This window comes from Magnolia sinica, chromosome 9 (assembly GCF_029962835.1).
Source record: "Magnolia sinica isolate HGM2019 chromosome 9, MsV1, whole genome shotgun sequence".
Classification (NCBI taxonomy): domain Eukaryota; kingdom Viridiplantae; phylum Streptophyta; class Magnoliopsida; order Magnoliales; family Magnoliaceae; genus Magnolia; species Magnolia sinica.
The window spans coordinates 20,506,133-20,528,488 of record NC_080581.1 but is presented as its reverse complement, the minus strand read 5'-3'; the positions used below and the strand labels follow the sequence as shown (position 1 = coordinate 20,528,488).

General features: G+C 42.9%; 1 protein-coding gene across 4 annotated transcripts in view; it reads left to right on the top strand.

Annotated features, from left to right (window-relative positions):
* The window catches only part of LOC131254707 (BRAP2 RING ZnF UBP domain-containing protein 2), a 45,356-nt gene that overhangs the window by 8,229 nt on the left and 14,771 nt on the right, over window positions 1–22,356 (top strand). For all 4 annotated transcript variants that reach the window (XR_009175808.1, XM_058255405.1, XM_058255406.1 and 1 more), the window contains exons 5-6: window positions 20,129–20,226; window positions 20,524–20,630. Coding sequence is in view for 3 of the 4 variants with exons in the window: in XM_058255405.1 (XP_058111388.1) it covers window positions 20,129–20,226; window positions 20,524–20,630 (205 nt within the window). In the remaining variant the exon portion in view is untranslated. The remainder of the gene's footprint in view (window positions 1–20,128; window positions 20,227–20,523; window positions 20,631–22,356) is intronic.

The following is a 22,356-nucleotide window of genomic DNA, read 5'->3' as shown; positions in this document are numbered from 1 at the left end:
TCTCCCTAAATCTAGCATCTATGCATTGAAGGGCTATCAAAGCATTGTCTAGAATCTGCCTGTCTGCTACGAAGGCTCCTTGGTTGTTGGAAATTACATCGGAGAGCACTTCCTTGAATCTGGAAGCCAAAATCTTCGCTAAAATCTTGTATGGCGCTCCAATGAGACTAATCGGTCTGGAGTCTTTAAATTGTTATGCTCCTTCAACCTTCGGAAGCGGCATAATGAAGGTAGCCCCATTTTGGAAGATAATCATCCCTGCTCAAAGAATTCCGACAAAAACTCCATCACATCTTTCCCAACAACACACCAAAATTTCTGAAAAAACAAAATGGGGAAGCCATCCGGGCCCTGGGCTTTATCCCCACACATTGAACGCACCACTGCTATCACTTCCTCTTCGAGATTTGGTTTTTCTAGCCAAAATTGCTTCCTTATCAATCTGGCAAAATCAAACATTGTCCAAAGTCGGTCTTCCCCACTTCTCGGCGGAAAGAAGATTCATATAATAAAAGAATCAGATATCCTATCCTTATCTGAGATAGTGGCCTCATCAATCAATAAGGACCCAATTCTATTGGCCCTAGCCTTGGCACTTGTAAAACTGTGAAAGAAACGAGTGTTCTTATCACCCGCTTTGAGCCAAATCGCCCTAGATCTTTGCAGCCACTTGATCTCCTCTTCTTTGGCCTTTTGCGCATATAAAGATGACTATTCCATTCTTCTCTCTCTATTTGCTACTGAAAGGGCACTGCTTTCTTCCACTAAATCCAGATCATGAATCTAATCAGCCATATTTTCAAATTCAGCCTCCCTAGCTGCCAAGACCTCTTTCTTCCACCCTTTGATCTTTTTTTCTTTTTTTTTCAAGAGCTTGAGCTTCCTACATAATCTGAACCCAACATAGCACTCCACCACAAAAGATCCCCACCAGTCTGCCACCAACTGACCAAATCCTTCCACCTCTAACCAAGCCGCTTCAAATATAAAAGGTCTAGGGCCCCAATTGTCCTCCGATACTTAAAGGACAATTGGTCGATGGTCGGAAACCATTCTAGGCAGCCCACACTGTACTGCAAGAGGATATTTCTCAATCCAATCAACGGAAACCAGAAATTTGTCGAGACGCGACATAGATGCACATTCTTGACCATTTAACGACATACATTTGGCCCCCTCCATAGGCAGATCTGCCATCTGGTGACGATTCACCCAATCAGAAAAGTTGGCCCATATTGCTAGTGATCCTCGCCCCTTTGGATTTCTTGAAGGAGAACCGGGTGACGTTAAAGTTGCCACCAATACACCAAGGGTACCCCCATTTATATCTCATCGAATCAAGCTCCTACCAAAATAGACTGCGGAGATTTTTCACACATGGGCCATACACAGATGTCATAACCCATTGGAAACCTGACGAAATGTCGCAAAGTAAAACTGAAACAGAAAAAGTACCGACAGGGGACTATCTTTCTCCATTGTTGGCATTCCACATGAGGGTAATCCCTCCCGCATTACCCACAACGTTAGTAGAAACCCAATCAAAATGCTAGACATTCCAGATAACTCAATCGTACCTAGGGGAATAGACTGAAATTTTGATTCTCGAACCATCACTATGTTTGCTTTCGAATTCTTGCACACCTTGACCTGAACTCTCTTTACTTTGCATCCCAGGCCTCTTATGCTCCAAGATAGAATTATCATTGATCACCACCCTTCCCTGGTCTAGCCCTCTTGCCACCACTGAGTTTAGTTGCAACGTCATAATTAATGGAGCACTCCAAACTCAACAATTCTCTAATGCCTTTAGGGGATCTCTTGCATCTCAGATTCTGTTGTTCTTGCTGCTGTTGGGCTGCCTTCCCCTGCACAAACTGAAAGAAATCGCGAACGTCTTTGTCTCTGGCGTTGAATGATAGACCTGTTTGAACTCCCACTCTTTCCAACACGTCTTTAGCCCATTGAAAATGCTTCTCAAGAATGGAGCTCGTAGTGCTGTTGACTGTATCTACCACCCTAACGACTGAAAGGTTTGGATTCTCCCGGGCAGCGGGATCCCGACCTATCTCGGCATAGAGAGGGGTGACTATTAAAGACGTGTCCAGGAGATCTTCTACCGAGTAGCCATCGGACATCCTCATGTCAACTCCCATCCTCCCCATATGTGAAGGCTCTTTCACTACCGTTGAGGATCTGTCCACCCTCGATTTGTGAGTGCGCAAGGATATGTGACTGTCTATATCCACTGCTGGAACGGATCCGAACAGAAAGATGCTGCAGGGAAGTCGTCCTTCCTCCTCCAAATACTCAAGAGTCTGAATCCCCAAAACTCTTTACCGAGCTGAGAGGAGATCTCAAACTCCCCTCTGAAAAGTCACCTGAACTGTCACACGAGTTCACCAGACGCAATCGATTTGGCTTTAGGGCTTCGTCACATCAGACCCTTAAGGGTCATTTGGCACCATGTATTTGGGGGGTTTAGGGGGATTTTTGAGGATTTCAAATCACCTGGTATGTTTGGCATCATAAAGTAATTGAGGGTTTCAAATCCCCTCAAAGAGGGTTTTTGAAATCCACGGTGAAAGCTTGGATTACATCTAAAATCCTTCCAAGAGTTGCATGTGTAACATGTGTGTCACTAGACTATTAATCTATTGGGCACATGGGCCACTGATGATATCCCAAAACAATTACATTATCAATTGCATCACTATAATTAATTTAATACGATGATCTGCGCTGTCCAAACATTGTCCATGTAAATCAATGGTTAAAAATCGTTGGTTAGTCACTTGGATGTGATCTTCTACTTGTGGCCCATCTGAGACTTGAAATTTCATCATTTTCTGGCAAAGTATATATTTCAGGGCTTGTTACAACCATTGTGTCAAACATTACATACATACACTAATTAGAGATATTAAAGTTGATTTAGTAATTAAATTCAAACCCCTGTAAATATACTATGCATAGCTACTATTGGATTAGAGGGGATTTTGAATTTGGGGTGCCAAACATAATGGGAATATTCCAAATCCAAGGGTTTCAAATCTATGGGGTTCCGAATCCATGCTCCGCAAACTGGTCCTTAAGTCAAACACACGAGCCAGAGTCCACATGTCCTTCTTGCACGAGGCAACATGTGTCTCGAATATGCACTGCTGAGCTAATATTTCTGCTCCCTCGTCTCTACATGCGTAAGCCGCAACAGGCATCTTCTGTTCGGTTGGACTCCTGGGGGAGAGCTGAGTCTACTTGATGCGAACACGTCCCTGGAATCATACGTAAGCATAGCATGAGGTTGTGAGACGAAAGGCGGGGTGAGAGTCGAGTCAGGCCTAGACTTCGAAGCTACTACCGAACCTAGTCTCAGAGCGGTGGAGCCAACCTCTTGTACTCTCGCGGAATAGCTCCCGCCACGTGTCGACTACCGATCGTCTCCCTGGACATCTGGCACCTCAGGACGAATGGGCTCCTTGCACACGCCCTTCTCTTGGATTGCAACTCCGCTGGAACACTAGGTCCGTGCTCCATCATCACCCTCAGGAGGTGAAGGCAACTTGGTATCCTTCTCTTGATCTCACCCTTCACCATTCTTCTGTGCTCGCCATACTCCATTCCATCTCACTAGAGCGTCATCATTTAATTCCTTCTACACCCACAAGGGGAATCACTTGTTTTCGACCATAACCGACACCACCGAGGGGGTCTTCGAACCCTTTTTGTGTCGAACCCTCACCATGACCACCCCTAGCTCCCCTCCATTTTCCATTTCTGCTCTAAAACCTATGAAATGAGTTTCCCATCCTTTTTCAGAAACAACTCTTTTTCTTTTCTTTTTTTTGAAAGGTGATAATTTCATTAAAAGGCAAAAAGCCAATATGTACAAAAGAATAAAAGAAAAACCCACAAAGCATTACTCCCGACCCAACGACAATTGAATCACCCTATTCGACCCTGCCTCCCACTCCATAACCAAAGATTTAGCCCTCCTAAAAACATATATCGCTTTCTTGCTCTTGTTGTTGAAACAACGGCAATTTCTTTCTAGCCACAAAGCCCAAATGATGGGGACATCACACGCACACGTACACCGCCCCCCTACGCACGTACACAAGGAGAAGGAGCACCCCACCGTCGATCTAGATTGATGACGACGTCCAGGGAGGACCTCCTACCTAGAAGACGGAGTTTTGGTTCGTTGGAGTGGGCCCGATAGTCAAGTAAAGCACATCATGGGATCTCATGATTGTGGCCCACTAGTCTGATTAATTTCATATTTTAGGTTTTGTTTATTAATGTTATTTAGAGTATCATGGACGGTTTAGATTTCTTTAATTAGTTTTTATTTTTGTTTACTTCATCGCCAAGTAATAGGTTGCGATATAGGGTTTTCCTATAAATAGGCATCCCTTGTAGGTTTTTTTTCTCATTGAAGCTTAATAAAAATTCTTTGTTTTTCTACTCTTCTAAGTTCTCAAGTTGTGGAAATCCAATTGGGTGCGAAGCCCTCCTTTCATCGAAGGGCTAATTACAGTAGTGCGAAGCCACATCGATCCCGATTCGCCCCCATCCTCTACCATCTCTATTTCTCATCTCCTACCACCATTCGCGCTTCAAATCCGTCCTTTATTGCAACAGTTTTCCTCTTTACAGTAGAATTTCAGATTCTGGCCCTATAGGAGGGCTGAAACTTCGGCGGAGCACCACGCACAGACCGCGCATCCGATCGACACGAAACTTGGGGGTTTTGAGGCCCTTCCCTAGCCGACCAGAGCCAAGGAGGCGCTTCCCGTGTTCGGCGCCCCCTCGCACGTGCGGCCAAACCCCTGCACATGTGCGACAGGCTTAGCTCACTGTCCGAGCGCGGGGACTATCTCCAAGTTCAAATTTTCGCCTATTTTACTCCTCTCATGCCTATTATCCTTTAGCCTAAGCCTAGATTGCATTACTTTCAATTTATTTGCCCCTTTTCTTACCTTAAGGTTATTTGAATTGGAATTGGTGAATCCCTTGGATTAGGGACTGATTGTTGTGCATGTGTGGATGATTTTTACTTCCCTTTGAGTATCATTTGGTCCATAATTTTACTGATCCAACCCTAGTCTATGTAGGCCTGGACCCGCACAGATTCCCCTTGCTTGAATGTTTGAACTTTTATGTGGGGTGTGGAATTTTATGTGATTGTTTCTGAATTAGTATAATCTAAAGCCTGAGATCTTGCATATCATATTTAATTTTCATGTCCTGTATCAAATTTGGTATCAAATATTAGGGTTCTTGTAGGGGAATGCATTGCATGTTTAGGGTTTAGTTTATTTGTGTTCATTATGCATCAAGAATCATCATATAGAGCTGTTTAGAGGTTCATAATTTCTGATTTAGGTTGCTGAATTTTCTACTATCAGAAAATCCGTATATCTCACTGTTGGATTTTCTGTTGACAGATTTTTTTGGGTAGATAGGTTGCTGGAAATTGAGTAGTATTGTGTCGTTTTCTCCATATAGAGTCCTGTAGGAGCATTTAGTCCTATCTAGGTGCATATAGTCGTAGTAGGTCTTTAGATTTAGTAGTTGTATGCCCACACGTACGGGTCGTGGTTTTGGTTTGCACCCTATACTAAACAATGAGCAACTGCAAGAATCAGTGAACAAGTTAACATAGCAAGTTGATTCTTTGAGTAAGTGCTTGAAACAACGCATAGATTAACGCCTTGACCAATTTAATGATCGCGTTACCCAACTAGAGGCCTCACTCGGGGCAAACCCTACCATTAGGGAAGATGTCCAATCTCAGGCAGGTGGTCAGGAGGTTAGACCAAGGAATGGAGACGGCCAAAGAGTTGGTTATGGGCGCGCACCTGTGCACCCACCCTGCGAGGGACATCTTGACCAATATGACCCAAACACAACTCCTCAAGGGATTTAGAGTAGATGCCCATACGTTTGATGACCACTTGGACCCTAAAGCCTTTTTAGATTGGTTGGCGGATATGGACCACTATTTTGAGTGGTATGACATGTCGAATGCTCGACAAGTCCGGTTCGCCAAGATGAAGTTTGTGGGCCAAGCAAAGAGGTTTTGGGCAATGGTAGAGCGAAAGAAAGAAAAAGCGAGGGAACTCCCAATAGTCCATTGGGGAGAAATGAAAGAAACACTTAAAGAGAAGTACCTCCCTTTCTCTTATCACTTGCGGTTGGTTGAGGAGTGGCAGTCTCTTCGACAGGGTTCTATGAGTGTTGCTAACTAAATTGAGAAGTTCGAAGAGTACTTTACCCGTTGCGAGGTTGATGAGGACCTCGTACTCACCCTTGCTCATTTTAAAACGGGCCTCCATCCTGACATTGGGAGAGAATTGCTCGCCAAAGATATAGACACTATTGAGCAGTTGTATCACGTAGTGTTAGACGTCGAGTAATACCTCAAGGCATCTGTGGGAAGGCGATTTGACTTTCGCGATTCTAGTGCTAAGGCCAACCCCTTAGGGGTTAAACCTCACACTGGGTACCAGAACAAACCTTCCAACAGTTTTCAACTCAGGCCTAAGGATGACAAGGGTAAGGAAATTGCCGGGTCTAGTTCACGTGGAAGTGGGGTAACTAGGTATTTTAGGTGTCAGGAGTTTAGTCACTTTGCCCACCAGTGCGGCACGAGAAAGGGCACCAAAGTATTCCTTATTAATGGGCAAGTAGTAGTGCCCCTAGAGAGTGATGGTGAGGAGGAAGAATATGAGCCAATAGAAACCCCTAGTGATGATGAAGAGGGAGCGCAAGAGTCTGTGACCCTCGCAGTTGTGCGTTGCGCCTTTGCTCAAGCCAAGAATATTGACAATTAGCGTCATAACACGATCTTTTATACTTACACAAAGTGTGGAGAAAAGAGCTATAAGATGATCGTGGATAGTGGTAGTTGTGCCAACGTGGCATCGACTAATATTGTGAGCCGTTTGGGCTTAAAGCTGGAAGCCCATCCTCAACCCTATAAAGTCTCCTGGGTTGATGAAACCTCCATTCCAGTCTTGCACTGTTGTCTTGTTCCTATTCAGTTTGGATCATATAAAGACACTTTGGTGCGATGTTGTTCACATAGATGTTGGCCATATCATTCTGGGCAGACCGTGACTTTATGACAGAGATGTCACCATATTTGGTCATTCAAATGTGTGTACATTTTGGTTTGAGGGCAAAAAGGTCAAGCTAAATCCTCTGCCACCCAAGAACACGACCAGAAAAGAGTCCACCACACAGAGTGGTGTGAGCGGCTCGAAAGAATTGAAGGAATCGAAGTCCAAGTCCAAACCTCTCCATATTCTAAATGCCAAAGATTTTGAGCGAGAAACAGAGGCGGACTTGATAGTATACGCCCTTGTGGCTAGGGAGTGTACCAGAGGCTAGTGTAGAGTTACCCACTGAGGCCGTTCAGGTAGTGCATGAGTTTCGTGAGGTCTTTCCTGATGATCTACCGAATGAGCTTCCACTTATGAGGGATATATAACATGCTATTGATTTAATCTCTGGGGCGACTCTACCAAACCTCCCACATTACAGAATGAACCCAAAGGAGCACGCTGAGTTAAAAAGACAGATTAATGAACTCCTAGAAAAGGGTTTCATTTGAGAGAGCACGAGCCCGTGTGCCATGCCCGCCCTTCTTACACCTAAGAAGGATAGCACATGGAGGATGTGTGTTGATAATAGGGACATCAACAAAATTACAGTCAAGTATTGGTTTCCTATACTGCGTCTTGATGACATGTTGGATATGATGGCCAATGCTACCATCTTCTCAAAGATTGACCTCAAAAGTAGTTATCACCAAATCTGTGTACGCCCTGGTGATGAGTGGAAGACGGCTTTCAAGACGAAGGATGGGCTATACGAGTGGCTAGTTATGCCTTTTTGGGTTAACTAATGCCTCAAGCACTTTCATGTGTGTGATGACCCAAGTGTTGAGGCCCTTCATGAGGAAGTTCCTGGTCGTATACTTCGATGATATCTTGATTTATAACATGACCAAGGAACAACCTAAAGAAGTGTGCGTTTTTGTCTAGTAGTGTTATTTTCTTAGGTTTTATTGTGTCAGCTGACGGCGTATCGGCGGATCCCGAAAAGGTCAAGGCCATAGTCAATTGGCCTGAACCCCGCAATATTCATGAGGTGCGTAGCTTTCACGGCTTAACCACATTCTATAGGCGGTTCATTCAAGGTTTTAGTTCCATTATGGCTCCCATCATGGATTGCATTTTTAAAAAAAATGAGAGTTTCAATGGACAAAGGCAACCTCGAAAGCTTTCAAGAAAATAGAGGTCAAGATGACCGAAGCTCCAGTCACGCGACTTCCGGATTTTTCAAAAGCTTTTGAAGTCGCATGTGACGCGTCTGGAGTCGACATAGGAGGAGTACTTAGGAAGGGCATCCTGTCGCCTTTTTAGTGCGAAATTGAATGAGGCGAAGCAGAAATATTCCACCTATGACAAAGAGTTCTATGCGGTAGTGCAATCACTGCGCCATTGGTGTCATTACCTATTGCCGCAAGAATTCGTCTTATTCTCAGATCACAAGGCCTTGAGATACCTTAACTCTCAGAAGAAATTAAACCCTAGGGCATGCCAAGTGGGTTCAATTCCTTCAAGAATACACTTTTGTGCTTAAGCACAAGACCTGTGTAGAGAATAAGTCTGTCGACGCGTTAAGTCGTTGAATCGCATTACTCAATTCCATGAGTGTCGAAGTCACGGGCCTCGAGCGCATCAAAGAAGAGTATTCTAAGTGTCCAAATTTTGGCATTGTGTCTGCGCCGTTGTTAGAGAGTCCGTCAAGAGCTAGCAGTGAGTACTTGATTTTAAACGGATATTTGTTTAGGAGTGACTGCTTGTGCATACCACGCACCTCTCCACGATTTTTTGTGTATAGGAGTTACATTCAGGAATGGTTGCGAGTCATTTCGGTCATGACAAGACCATTGCCCTAGTGGAGGATAGGTTTCATTGGCCAAGCCTCAAGCGAGACGTGGCCAGAATCATAGGGCAGTGTCGTACGTGTCAAGTGGCAAAGCAAAAGAAACAAAATACAGGATTATATACACCTTTACCAGTTCCATTCATCCCTTGGCAAGACATTAGTATGGACTTCGTGCTTGGACTTCCCAAGACTATTCGGAAACACGATTTCATATTTGTTGTCATGGACCGTTTTTCTAAAATGGCCCACTTCATTCCTTGTTCTAAGACATCTGATGCATCTCATGTTGCCAAGTTGTTCTTTAGTGAGGTCGTCAAACTACATGGGTTACCAAAAACCATAATGTTTGACCGTGACGTGCGATTCATGAGTTACTTTTGGAAGACACTATGGCACATGATGAATACTAGGCTCCAATTTTCTTCTGCCTACCACCCTCAAACCGATGATCAGACTGAGGTGGTTAATAGGAGCGTAAGGAGTTTGCTCAGATGTTTAGTGGGGGAGCATACCAGGACATGGGACGCCGTACTACCCATAGCTGAGTTTGCGTTCAATAATTCTGTCAATAGGTCCACAGGTCTAAGTCCTTTTGAAGTCGTTACTGGTTACAAGCCTAAGAAGCCTATTGATCATCCCTATGTCATTGTCCCATAGGCCATCAGAGTCTGCAGAGTCTTTTGCGCATCACATCCATTCATTGCATCAAGAAATCAGGAGCAAGATCACTACTAGTAATGAACATTACAAATTTTCTGTAGACCAACATAAATGTTTCAAGGAATTCAATGTAGGGGACTCTGTGATGGTCCGCATTAGGCCCGAGCGGTATCCTCAAGAGGCCGTTCGTAAATTACACGCGCATGGCGCTGGACCCTTCAAAATTATAAAACGAAACGGTCTCAATGCGTATGTGGTAGATCTTCCACCTTCCATGGGAATTAGTTCCACATTCGATGTGGAGGATCTAGTTGTTTTTCAGGGGACTCCTGATACTTTGTTCGGCCCTTCACCCATTCATCCTGATTCCCCAGATCTGTCCCTTGATACATGGCCTCTTGACTTTTCTTCCCAGCCTCTACCTCCCATCCTAACCTTCACACACCCAGAGAGGAAATAGAGGATATTCTGGACCATCAGATGGTTTCAACGTCAGACGGTGGGTTTCAGAAGTACCTGGTTAAATGGAAGTCACGCCTAACTTCAGACAACACGTGGCTCACTGAGGAGCTTTAGAAACTTGATCCCGACATCTTGGAGCGGTTCAAGAGTTTTGTTTCGCTAATGACGAAATCTTCGAAGCCAGGGAGAGTTGATGGAGACATCACGCGCACACGCACACGCATGCCGCCCCCCTACGCACGTACGCAAGGAGGACCCCACCATCGATCTGGATTGATGATGACGTCCAGGGAGGGCCTCCTAACTAGAAGACGGAGTTTTGGTTCGTTGGAGTGAGTCTGATAGTCAAGTAAAGCCCATCATGGGATCTCATGATCGTGGCCCACTAGTCTGATTAATCTCATATTTTAGGTTTTGTTTATTAATGTTATTTAGAGTATCATGGACGGTTTAGATTTCTTTGATTAGTTTTTATTTTTGTTTACTTCATCGCCAAGTAATAGGTTGCACACATGGCGCGGGTTTTTGGGTATACGGTTTTCCTATAAATAGGCACCCCTTGTAGGTTTTTTTTTCTCATTGAAGCTTAATAAAAATTCTGCGTTTTTCTACTCCTTTGAGTTCTCGAGTTGTGGAAATTCAATTGGGTGCGAAGCCCTCCTTTCATCGAAGGGCTAACTACTGTGGTGCGAAACCACATCGGTCCCGATTCACGCCCATCCTCTACCATCTCTATTTTTCACCTCCTACCACCATCCGCGCTTCAAATCCGTCCTTTATTGCAACAGTTCATCTTTACAGTAGAATTCCAAATTCTAGCCCTGCAGTAGGGCCGAAACTTCGGCGAAACACCACGCACAGACCGCACATCCGATCAACACGAAACTTGGGCATTTTGAGGCCCTACCCTAGCCGACCAGAGCCAAGGAGGCGCTTTCCACGTTCGGCGCCCCCTCACACGTGTGACCAGACCCCTGTGCACCTGCGACAAGCCTGGCCCGCTGTTCGAGCACGGGGACCATCTCCGGGTTCATATTTTCGTATATTTTACTCCTCTCATACCTATTCTCCCTAACCCTAACTCTAGATTGCTTTACTTTCAATTTATTTGCCCCTTTTCTTACCCTAGGGTTCTCTGAATTGGAATTGGTGAATCCCTTGGATTAGGGATTGATTGTTGTACATGTGTGGATGATTTTTACTTCCCTTTGAGTATCGTTTGGTCCATAATTTTACTAATTCAGCCCTAGCCTGTGTAGGCCTAGACCCGCACAGATTCCCCTTGCTTGAATGTTTGAACTTTTGTGTGGGATGTGGAATTTTATGTGATTGTTTCTGAATTAGTATAATCTAAAGCCTGAGATCTTGCATATCATATTTAATTTTCATGTCCTGCATCACTAAAGACCCGCTAGACAACTCGGCCTCCATTTCCTCTTATTTCCCTATACCCCCTCCATGCCAAGAAAGAAGAAAAGTATCTATTATACCCGGGAGCACCCAAAGTACCCCAAAAAGCTGGAAGAAATGGATCCAAAGCTCCCTTGCATGGGGACAGCGAAGGAACAAGTGATTCATTGATTCTGCATCTTGGAGACAGAAGGCAAGCATTCGAAAGAACCATATTTCTTTTGCGATGATTGTCAACAGTTAACACCTTGTTCCTTACAACTAGCCATCTGAAGATTGCAACCTTCAATGGAGCGTCGTATTGCCAAACATGTCGTCGAAGAAGTCCCGACATTTTCCCCAATCACAGTTAAAGATTGATACAACGATTTAACTGAAATTTTCCCTGATTTATCCTTCAACCATCTTAGCGAATCCGTGCTTGAGCTAACTAGAGAAATCTTTGCCAACAATTGGAGAAGCCCAGACCATCATCCATTTCATATTTTCATTGAAGTCATATGTACTAAATAAAGGTTACTTAAGGATTCTTTTCCTTTGTTTTCCTATTCCATAGTTTCCCTTGTTAGACAGGCCATATACCTTGTATACCTTATATAGCTAGTATACCTTGTATAGTTCATTTCCATAGGTAGAGGATTCCGATTTTATTATTTTCCTTGTATAGATGACTGTAATCTTTATATATTCAACCCCTTAGGGTTGTCTCAAATACAGAAAACCTCTTCGCTTCTCTCTGTTTTCACTGTTTTCATGGTATCAGAGCCCTACTGATCTAAATCCGGCACCCCCTTCGTCACCGGCACCACCTCCTAATAGATCCAACTGCCCCTACAGCGTCACACAGCCAGTCCGGCCGTTTCTATTGCGTCCGGCCACCCCTACTGTTGCGTCCGACCACCCCTGCGACGTCCGACTGCCCTTGCTGCTCGTCCGCTCGCCCCTACTGCGTCGTCCGACCACTCTTGCTGCTCCCTCAGCCCTTTCGCACGCCCCTCTGCTCTTAACCCTGTTGCTATTGCACCAGATCCAAAAACTGCAACCCTTGTTGCTGTTGCTATTGCGCCAGATCCAACAACCCCTGTTGCTATTGCTATTGGGCCAGATCTAGATCCAGAAACTACAATCCCTTGGGTATCTCCTTCTGTTGCCTACTGTGATCCTTCTGCTTCAAGGTACATCCAAAACCTCCTTCTGATACGACTCTTCCCGTGGTTTACATTACTTCAAATCTATGGACAAGGACTCGTCCCGTACAGAGGCCCCACGTTGTAGTTTTGATGGTACCAACTACTCTCTATGGGCCATCCATTTTCAGAGCTTCCTTAAGGGTCGTGGTTGGTGGGGACTAATTGATGGATCTGTTAATATCCCCACTTCCACAGATGCTGAGAAATTAGATGATTGGGAAATGAAAAATGGACGGATTATTACCTGGATTCTCGATTCGGTCGATCGGTCTATTGTTGTTGGCCTGACACCTCACTGCACTGCTAAGGCAATGTGGGAGCATCTCCAGACAATTTATCAACAGAGTAATGCGGCTCAGTTATATCGCCTAGAACAAGATCTTGTTAACCTTACTGAGGGTGACGACAGTATTCAATCATTTTACTCCAAAATTGTCACAATTTGGATAGAGATGGCTATGATGGATCCAACTTTTCCTCATGACTTTAAGATATTCCAAACTATGCGTGAGAGTGCGCAAGTTCGACAGTTTCTTATGAAGCTACATTCGGAATTTGAGCATTGTCAGGCTGCTTTCTTGAACCGTAGCCCTACTCTTTCATTGAATTCGATTATTAATAATTTATTGGCTGAGAAACAACGACTGAAAGCTCTCTCTCTTCCTTCTGCAACTCCGGGATCATCTGATCTGGTGCTTGCTGTGTCCACCACTACACCAAACCATGGTTCCACTCCTTTGACTTGTCGTGGCTGCAACAAGGTGGGTCATGCCGTCGCTCAATGCAAAGATTGGTGCGCTTATTGTCGATGGACTGGTCATGGTATTCAGGACTGCCGTTCACGTGCCTATGTATCTTCTTTCGGCTGTGGACGTGGTGGTCGTGGTCTTGGCCGTGGTCGTGCTCTTTCTGCTACTTCTACCACTATTTCTTCCAAGCCTTCTGTTAGTGATACTGCATCTACTATTTCTGCTAAAGGTCTTTCCTCACCTTTGACTCCTGCGATGCTCCAGCACATCTTGCAGGCCCTTTCTACGACTGGTATGTCAGGTATATCCCCATCTTCTATATGGTTCTTCTATTCGAGTGCTTTCAATCATATAACTGGTGTTGTATCCCATCTTCGCGACATTCGTCCCTACACCGGAAATTAAGATATTTCTACTGCGGATCGCACTAGACTACCCATTCAGTCTGTTAGATCATTGACTCTCTTCTTCTGCCCATTGCCAGTTCACACTTCGTGATGTGTTTCATGTCCCTAACCTCTCCTCCAATTTAATTTCTGTTGGTCAACTTGCATTCAATAACTACTTAGTCATATTTCTTCCCAACTGTTGTTTTGTGCAGGATCTGGCAACGGGGAAGGTACTTGGGATGGGTAGGCGGCATGGTCATCTGTACATGCTAGACTTTGATCCATCTGTCACTCCGGCTCGTTGTTTCTTTTCTCCATCTTCATTAGATATTTGTTCGGCAACTAAATTGTGGAAATTGTGGCACTTTCGCGTGGATCATCCACATTCCGATCGGTTAATTCAGTTATTTTCTTCTGGCATGTTAGGGAATATTTCTCTTAATAAAAATGATTTGGATTATTCTTGTTCTTCCTGTTGTCTTTCAAAAAGTAAGTGTTTTCCATTTCCTCTAAGTACTACAAAATCATCTTCTGTGTTTGAACTTGTGCGTACGAATGTCTAGGGTCCTTCACCAATTACGTCTCTCTCTGGGTTACGATACTATGTTATATTCATTGATGATTTCATACGTTACACCTGGATTTACTTTCTGCAATCGAAGTCACGGGTTTTTGAAAAATTCAAGTTATTTCACTCTATGGTCGAGACTCAATTTCGGGTTCCAGTTCAAACTCTTCGCTCTGATTCAGGAGGGGAATATCTCTCAACCGATTTTCGTACATTTCTTCAAGGTCATGGGATTATTCATCATACCACCTGTTCTGATACTCCACAACAGAACGGGGTGGCTAAACGAAAAAATCGTCATATTGTTGAAACTGCCAACACTATGAGTGTTACTCATTCTTTCTGGGCGGAAGCAATGTTACATTTAGTCTACTTGATTAACCGGATGCCAACCAAAGTTCTGAACAGTAAATCTCCCTACTTTGTTCTCACCGGCTTACCTCCTGCATATTCCACATTTCGTGTTTTTGGTTGTGTATGTTATGTTCACCTGGCTTCATGTGAACGTAACAATCTTCAAAATCGGTCAAATGTATGTACTTGGGATTTGGAGAAACTCGGAAGGGTTTTCGATGTTATGATCTTGTTTCTCGTCGTGTTCAAGTTTCACGAAATGTTATTTTTCTTGAACATATTGCCTTGCATTCATCTCTTCATCCTCCTCACACTCCAAACTCTCCTGGTCTAACCGCCTTTCCTAACATTCCTTTTGCCTCGAGTACTCTCCCTCGTCTGTTGCAGTTTTATTCACGTCGACCACGTACAGATCCACCACCTATTACTCAACCCGAACCTACTGTACCTATTGCAGATCCCGAACCTACCTCGATACGTCGTTCTGCTCGTGTACATCGACAACCTGATCGCTTAACATGCTTTATGTCTGCCATGAATGCTAATCTGGATACTGTATCTATTCTTACTTTATACACTCAGGCAGCCACTCATGATTGTTGGAAGAAGGCTATGGCAGAAGAACTTACAGCATTGGATGATAATCAAACGTGGGACATTGTCACTCAACCCATTGACCAACAAATGATTGGTAGCAAATGGATTTATTTTGTCAAGCTCAAGTCTGATGGATCGTTAGATCGATACAAGGCTCGGCTTGTCGCTCAGGGATACAAATAGGAATACGGAATTGATTATGATGAGACATTCGCTCCCGTATCCAAGATGAAAACTGTTCGTACTCTTTTGGCAATATCATCCGTTCGCTCTTGGCCACTCGCTCAGATGGATGTGAAAAATATTTTTCTTCATGGAGACCTCCAAGAAGCAGTATATTTGACACCTCCTCCTAGCTCTTTAATCCCTGACAATAAGGTATGTCGCCTAAAGAAAGCCCTATACGGCCTCAAACAGGCACCTCGGGCATGGTTCCAACGCTTTCACGATGTTGTTACGGGTGTTGGCATTACTCAAAGTGGTCATGACCCATCCTTATTTTTGTGCACCATTGCTCGCGGAATTGTCATTGTTCTCGTCTATGTTGACGACCTCCTCCTGACTGTTAGCAATGCTATTGGCATCTCGGCTTTAAAGGAAGTTCTGCAATCATCCTTCAAGATGAACGACCTTGGCCGTCTGACATTCTTGGGCTTAATTTTTCACGTTCTCAACGTGGGATCTTGGTTAGCCAGCGTAAATATACCAAGGATCTTCTCGCCTTGGCATCATTAACGGATTAGAAGACAGTTCAGACTCCCTTAGAACTTAATGTTCAATATGGCCGTGACGATGGTGATCTCCTTGCGCAGCCCGCCTTACACCGCCGTTTGGTTGGGAGTCTGGTTTACTTAACAATGACTCGCCCTGATATTGCCTACGCTTTCCAAGTCGTCAGTCAGTTTGTTTCTGCTCCTCAAACTCTTCATATGACTGCGGTTTTGCGCATCCTACGGTACCTACGTGGAACTCTAGATCTATCACTGTTCTTCTCCTCCACGGCGACTCTGGACCTTCGTGTTTATTCGGATGCTGATTCGGCTGGTTGCGCTCTCACACGAAGATCGACCACTGGCTACTGTGTTTTTCTCGGCACTTCTCTCATCTCTTGGAAATGTGAGAAGCAAGCCACTATTTCCAAATTAAGTACGGAAGCCGAGTATCGGGCGATGTCCGTTGCTTGTAGTAAGCTTGTCTGGTTACATGGACTTCTTTCCGACTTGGGCATTCCTCTACAGAATCCTACTCCACTCCTGTCGATGATCTCAGTGCCATTCAAATTGCCTCTAACCCGGTTTTTTATGAAAGGACGAAGCATATTGAAGTTGACTGTCACTTCATCCGAGAGAAGTATCAGTCTGGGCTCATTTCTCTTCCACATGTTGCATCCCATAATCAGATTGTAGACATTCTCACCAAGTCTCTCACTTCTGCACATCGCTCATTTCTAGCTGGCAAACTATTACTTGTCGATGACCAGCATTAGTTCGAGGGGGGATGTTAGACAAGCCATATACCTTGTATACCTTGTATAGCTAGTATACCTTGTATAGTTCATTTCCATAGCTAGAGGATTCCGATTTTATTATTTTCCTTGTATAGATAACTGTAATCTTTATGTATTCAACGCCTTAGGGTTGTCTCAAATACAGCAAACCTTTTGGCTTCTCTCTGTTTTCACTGTTTTCATCCCTTAGATGTGATGTTTTCCCTAATATACTTTTTGGTTTCCACCAATCCAAACAGGCCCTAAGAGGCCCAAGGCATGAGCCCGGTCCATTGGCACAAACCCAATCCTGAGAGTTTTGGCTCTGGCTCTAGACCAGCGCGGTTAATTTCCATGTCTGGATTATTAAACTAATTTTCAGTTGTGCTAGAATAGACAATTAATTTTCAATTTGTAAGTCCTAACTGTACAACTATCTCGTGCTGGAATTGATGGGCTTCTAATATCCTTGGATCCATGCTACAATCAATCGGGTGATACAGTTGGAAGGTTGTAGGATGAATTCCTACTGTCCGACTAGTATGATACGACTAATTTTAACCCCTCCTATCATTGGCACAAGGAGGAAAACCCCAAAGAAATGCTTTCCTTCACTCAATAAACAAGCAAGATCATGAGTTACACATCCAAGAGGCCTTTTGGAGCTTGATAAGATAAACCCTAATAATGAATCCTAATAATATGTAAAATGTTCAAAACACCATTGAATCCTATCAAAACCATATAGGCCTTTTGTAACATGGCCATAACACACTAAATGGTATCATAATTGCGTGATATATTGGACTCATTAGAAAGCTAACCCAATAGGCTTTCAAATGGGATGACTTTCATGTTATTCCACCATCATTTTCTACACAAAATGTGGCCTACCTGAAAAATGATGTAAATACTAAATGAAACTGTTCCAACTCACTCTACTAAATAACTATTCTTTTGGTCTAGAATGCACAAAATTGGTCCATCAGATTAATCTAGAACCTCAAAGTGGTCCAGTCCGGACAGTGGAATAATCCAAATCACTGATGACAATTGTTGGATGGCCCTGATATGAGATTGATACCCAATCTAATTGGGTTGTTCTTTAATCGGACAATGTGTGAGATCATTTGGTTTCATCATCAGGCCTGTATAAACTGATGAGGACATCCGAGCACCATACCAGAGGAGGAGGGTTGAGCCAGTCTCCTTATGGTTAGACGGCCATTACATGGGGCCCACTTGGCCCAATTCAGATTCCTAGCTATGTTGAAGACCCCACGTGCGTGTTCACGCATCTTTGAAGACCCCACACTAGGAAGGTGCATGTGGGCTGCATATAGGAGCTTCATAGACACATCAGACCGTTGGATTGGGTGGACACGATGATCGGACCATTGGATCATTATCAGCGAACATCTTGATCATGGACCACATGGGCCACGAAATAGTTTAGCTGTTTAGATTGTCTACAGGCTTAATTATTTTTGGTATACCTTATATTTGTGTCGAGATTATGGAGTTAGGAACTTTTAATTTATTAAACGTCTTTATATTGAGAATCTTATCTGAGAGTGTCTTTTTGTAAAAGGTCTTTTTTGAGACTATAAAAGAGAGAGATGGGTGTGTGAAGCCCTAATGCCATTATTTTGAAGAAAAAAAAACTTTGTGTTTTCTTTTCTTCATGCGATTTAAAGAATACTTCATGTGATTTGGAGCTTGGGTGTGGTGTGGTGTGATTCCATTCCCCATTCAACGGAGGTGCAAGGTTTCCATCTATCATCTTCCTTCTCTCTTCCTTTCTATCCAAAAGATGTATTTTTCCAAAAACTTCATCTCTTTTCTTCCCTTCCTAGTCAAGACCATCCAAATCATATTTTTCTTTAACTTCTCATCATCCAACTTCAACCCCAACCGAAATCAACCATTGAAGACCCAAAAAACCTAGCCAACAACCCACACGTATGAGCCCCTAGGCTAACCGCATGGACAACTGCTCAATCCTTTGATTTCTCATTGCTTCCCCTATAAATCCCCCTTGATTTTCGATCTATAACCCTACCCTAAACCCTAGATTCCCAATTTCTAAAAACCCTAATTCTAAAATTCTCAATTCCCATGAACCCTAATTTTCCAATTTTCTGATTTTTCTCTTCCTAACCCTAATCATAAAACCTAAAAATCCATCTCTTGAGTGTGGAACTTGCCTATGCTAAATTAGAAGTTTTATCCTTCCATCGGGCCTAGTTTTAATTGATTTATGTGATTCCTTAGCATGCAAGCATGTGATTTAAGTTAAATTAGATTTTATTGCCTATTGTTTACTCTTAATTGCTTGGTGGATTAGCATCTTTTGTTAATTGAATTACTTTATAGGCTCTTTCATAATCTTCACGTTGCATGCTAGCATTAAATCATGTGTCCTGTATCATAAATCTTAATCTATCTGTGTCAATCCCTTTACACCAAGCCCAAACGAGACTTGATCTCATTTTGACTTCAACCTAATCTAGATTCTAATGCGTTAGTTATAGGTGGAAAACCGCACATGATTAAGTAGGTAAGGTCCAGAGCTCCTCTCGACTGGACCGGACTTGACCTGACCCTTATGCATCTGGAAGTGTAAGAGGTTCTTATAGTGGACCACTGTGTGTGGCCATTGGCCGGTGGCTTTAACAGTGTCAGGTAGCTGTGTGAGAAAAACAACAAGCTGTTTATTCCTTCTAGCATCGAGTGTTATTTCGAACTTCATCTCTAAAGATGGGGTTTGTGCCTCACACCTCCTTGTGTCTTGACTAGACACTTAACTGGTAAAGGTTTTCATGGTTTAATGATGAGGAATTATGACCCCTTGATCTTGTGCAAACTTGTTTACCTGGCCTCTTTCCAGTTTTGGTTACCTTTTGTTTTATTTTGTTCCGTCTTTTAGTGGAAGAAGGTTTAACTCGCCAAAAGTTAACTTCTATTGATTTGAGAGTGCACTGTACATCTTGTTAGTTTTTTATTTTCTTCTTTGAATTTGCTTATTTTGCTCATGCTTTCTTTTCTCTGCACATCTCCATAATAATAAGTAGCTTGATTTTTTTATTTTTTATTTAATTACATGTATGGTAGCCAATCACACGCCCGTGTGCACGCACACATGAGCGTGCAGGCGCGGGCACAAAAAAACCATGCATGGTAAGTTTGTCTCCAAAAGAGTATGGGAATTCTTCTGTGGGATGACTGCTAGAATTTTTCATGTGAGCCATTTGCATTTAATTCTTCTGATTATTATTATTATTACTATTATTTTACAGAGAGACTGGACCAAGACATTAGTGGGATTCTCACAACAATTTGCAATCATTCTTTCCATTGTTCTTGTATTTCAAAATGGACAGATTCGTCTTGTCCAGTAAGCAATTCCTAACTTTGGCCTTCTTTTTTTGCTGTTATTTAGAGAATATAAATTTGTTATTCAATCTATTTCGTTTTCTGATCTTTTCGCACATGTTTTTTTTTTCTCTCTCTGAAAAATCAAAATACTCAAATGCATCAACTTGCCAAAGCCAAAGAAAGATTTGCTGGCCAAGGCCACACATATTTTTGAAATTTCTAAGTGAGCATAAAATGCCAGTTATTGGTGAAGGTGTACCAATAGCACATTTTGGTAATTTAAGTGTTGTAACTTGATTTCTGTATTCCATTTCAGGTCTGCCGATATTGCCAGCAACAGCCTGAAAAGTCAACATGTTCTATCTGTGAATCCTCTGAAAATCTCTGGATTTGTGTTATCTGTGGTTTCGTTGGGTGTGGAAGGTATGTCAAAATTTGCCCCCCTTATAAGAGTCAAACCAATATGATATAGAAGCCATAGTTTTCCAACCTCAGACTGCCACCAGGTTGGGTCAACTTGGGGCTCAGCGGGTCAACCAGGCAGGTCAAGAAATTAAATTTAAAGTATAGATTTATATATTTATTAACAAATTATATAAATATATAGAAAATTAAATTTACATTTGTTCGACATAGACTCCATCGATTTGTTGTGTGGCGCCAGATCATTATGGGACTTGAGCCCAAACATTCGGCAGATCCTAAACATTAGTGGCCACACCACATGAAATTGTGGAATGGGGATGCCCACACCTAGGGCCCACCACAATGTCAAATATGCCATCACACCCGTTCATAAGGTGAGTCCCACCAAGATGATGGGAAAATGTAAAGATCAGCCTGATCCAAAACTTTGATGGGCCTCAAGAAGGTTTCAATGGTGAGTGGCCCAGCCCCACAATTTCCTGTGGTGTAGCCCACTTGAGCTTTGGATCTTCTGATTTTTACTCTGACATCCAAACATAAGCTGGAAAATTGATGGACTGAGTGGATGTCCCACAAATATCACAGTGAGCCTCACAACTTTTTGTTGTACATGTTTCTTCTTAGAAAATTGGGGACCTAATGATACTCAGGCAGTGAATGACGCCTGATATGCAAGCACTTAGAAATTGTGTACTTGACATAAACCAACCAACTTGTGGAACCTGTGGTTTCCAAGTAACAGGCCCCAAAAATTGGTGGGTCCTTGTTTGTTGAAACAGGACCATTGGATATTTTTCATTTTTGACCGTCCAATAAATGTCCACCAATTATGTAGTCAGAAAATCAAATTCAGTGATTTTTTTTTGTTCTCAATACATCTAAACTATTTCTACTCTGGACAGTTTAATTTGATTTTACTTGAATGAGACTAACTATCTTCAAAAGAGATCTATTATCCTCCCCAGTGTTTGAGTGATTCGAAATCTATTGATCATTTCTTCATCCATTGCTCCTTCGCTCGAAAGGTGTGGGATTGCTTTCTCGATATTCTCAATGTTGTGTGGGTGATGCCGAAGTCGGTGGAAGATCTTTTGTAGGCCTGGCATAGGGAGGGTATAGCAGAGGAGGTCAAGCGGTGTGGCAGCCTTTCAGTATGGTTGTACTTTGGGAATTTGGGGGGAAGGAACGACCGTTGCTTCCGAAATAGGAGTGCCTCCATGGAAGAGGTTGTCAGTAGTGTTCGTAGTATTAGTATCATTACATGTATCGCTGAACATGTATCAATATCACCGATACCCAGAAATGTATTGTTGACTGAGGGAAACATTGGGGAAACACGGGGAAAATGGTGGAATTTCTCAATGAAACTTAAGGAGATGCTAAAATACACATTTGCATATTTTGGAATTAAATAAGTGCAAAAAAGATGCATACAAAATACGTTTCTCTTTAATGAAGGTCTAAAAGTATGTAATGCTAACTTAGGGAAACATTAGAGAAACATGGGGAAAATCATGGAAATTTTCAATGACACTTTAGGAGACGCTAAAATACACATATTTACATATTTATGAATCAAATAATAGTGCAAAAGGTGCATATTTAGGAATTAAATAATAAGTTTCCCTTTAATGGGGGCCTAAAAGCATGTATCGTTGACTCGGGGAAACATAAGGAAAATAGCAGATCCATAGGTCCATCCATCCATGCATTGCACCTATCT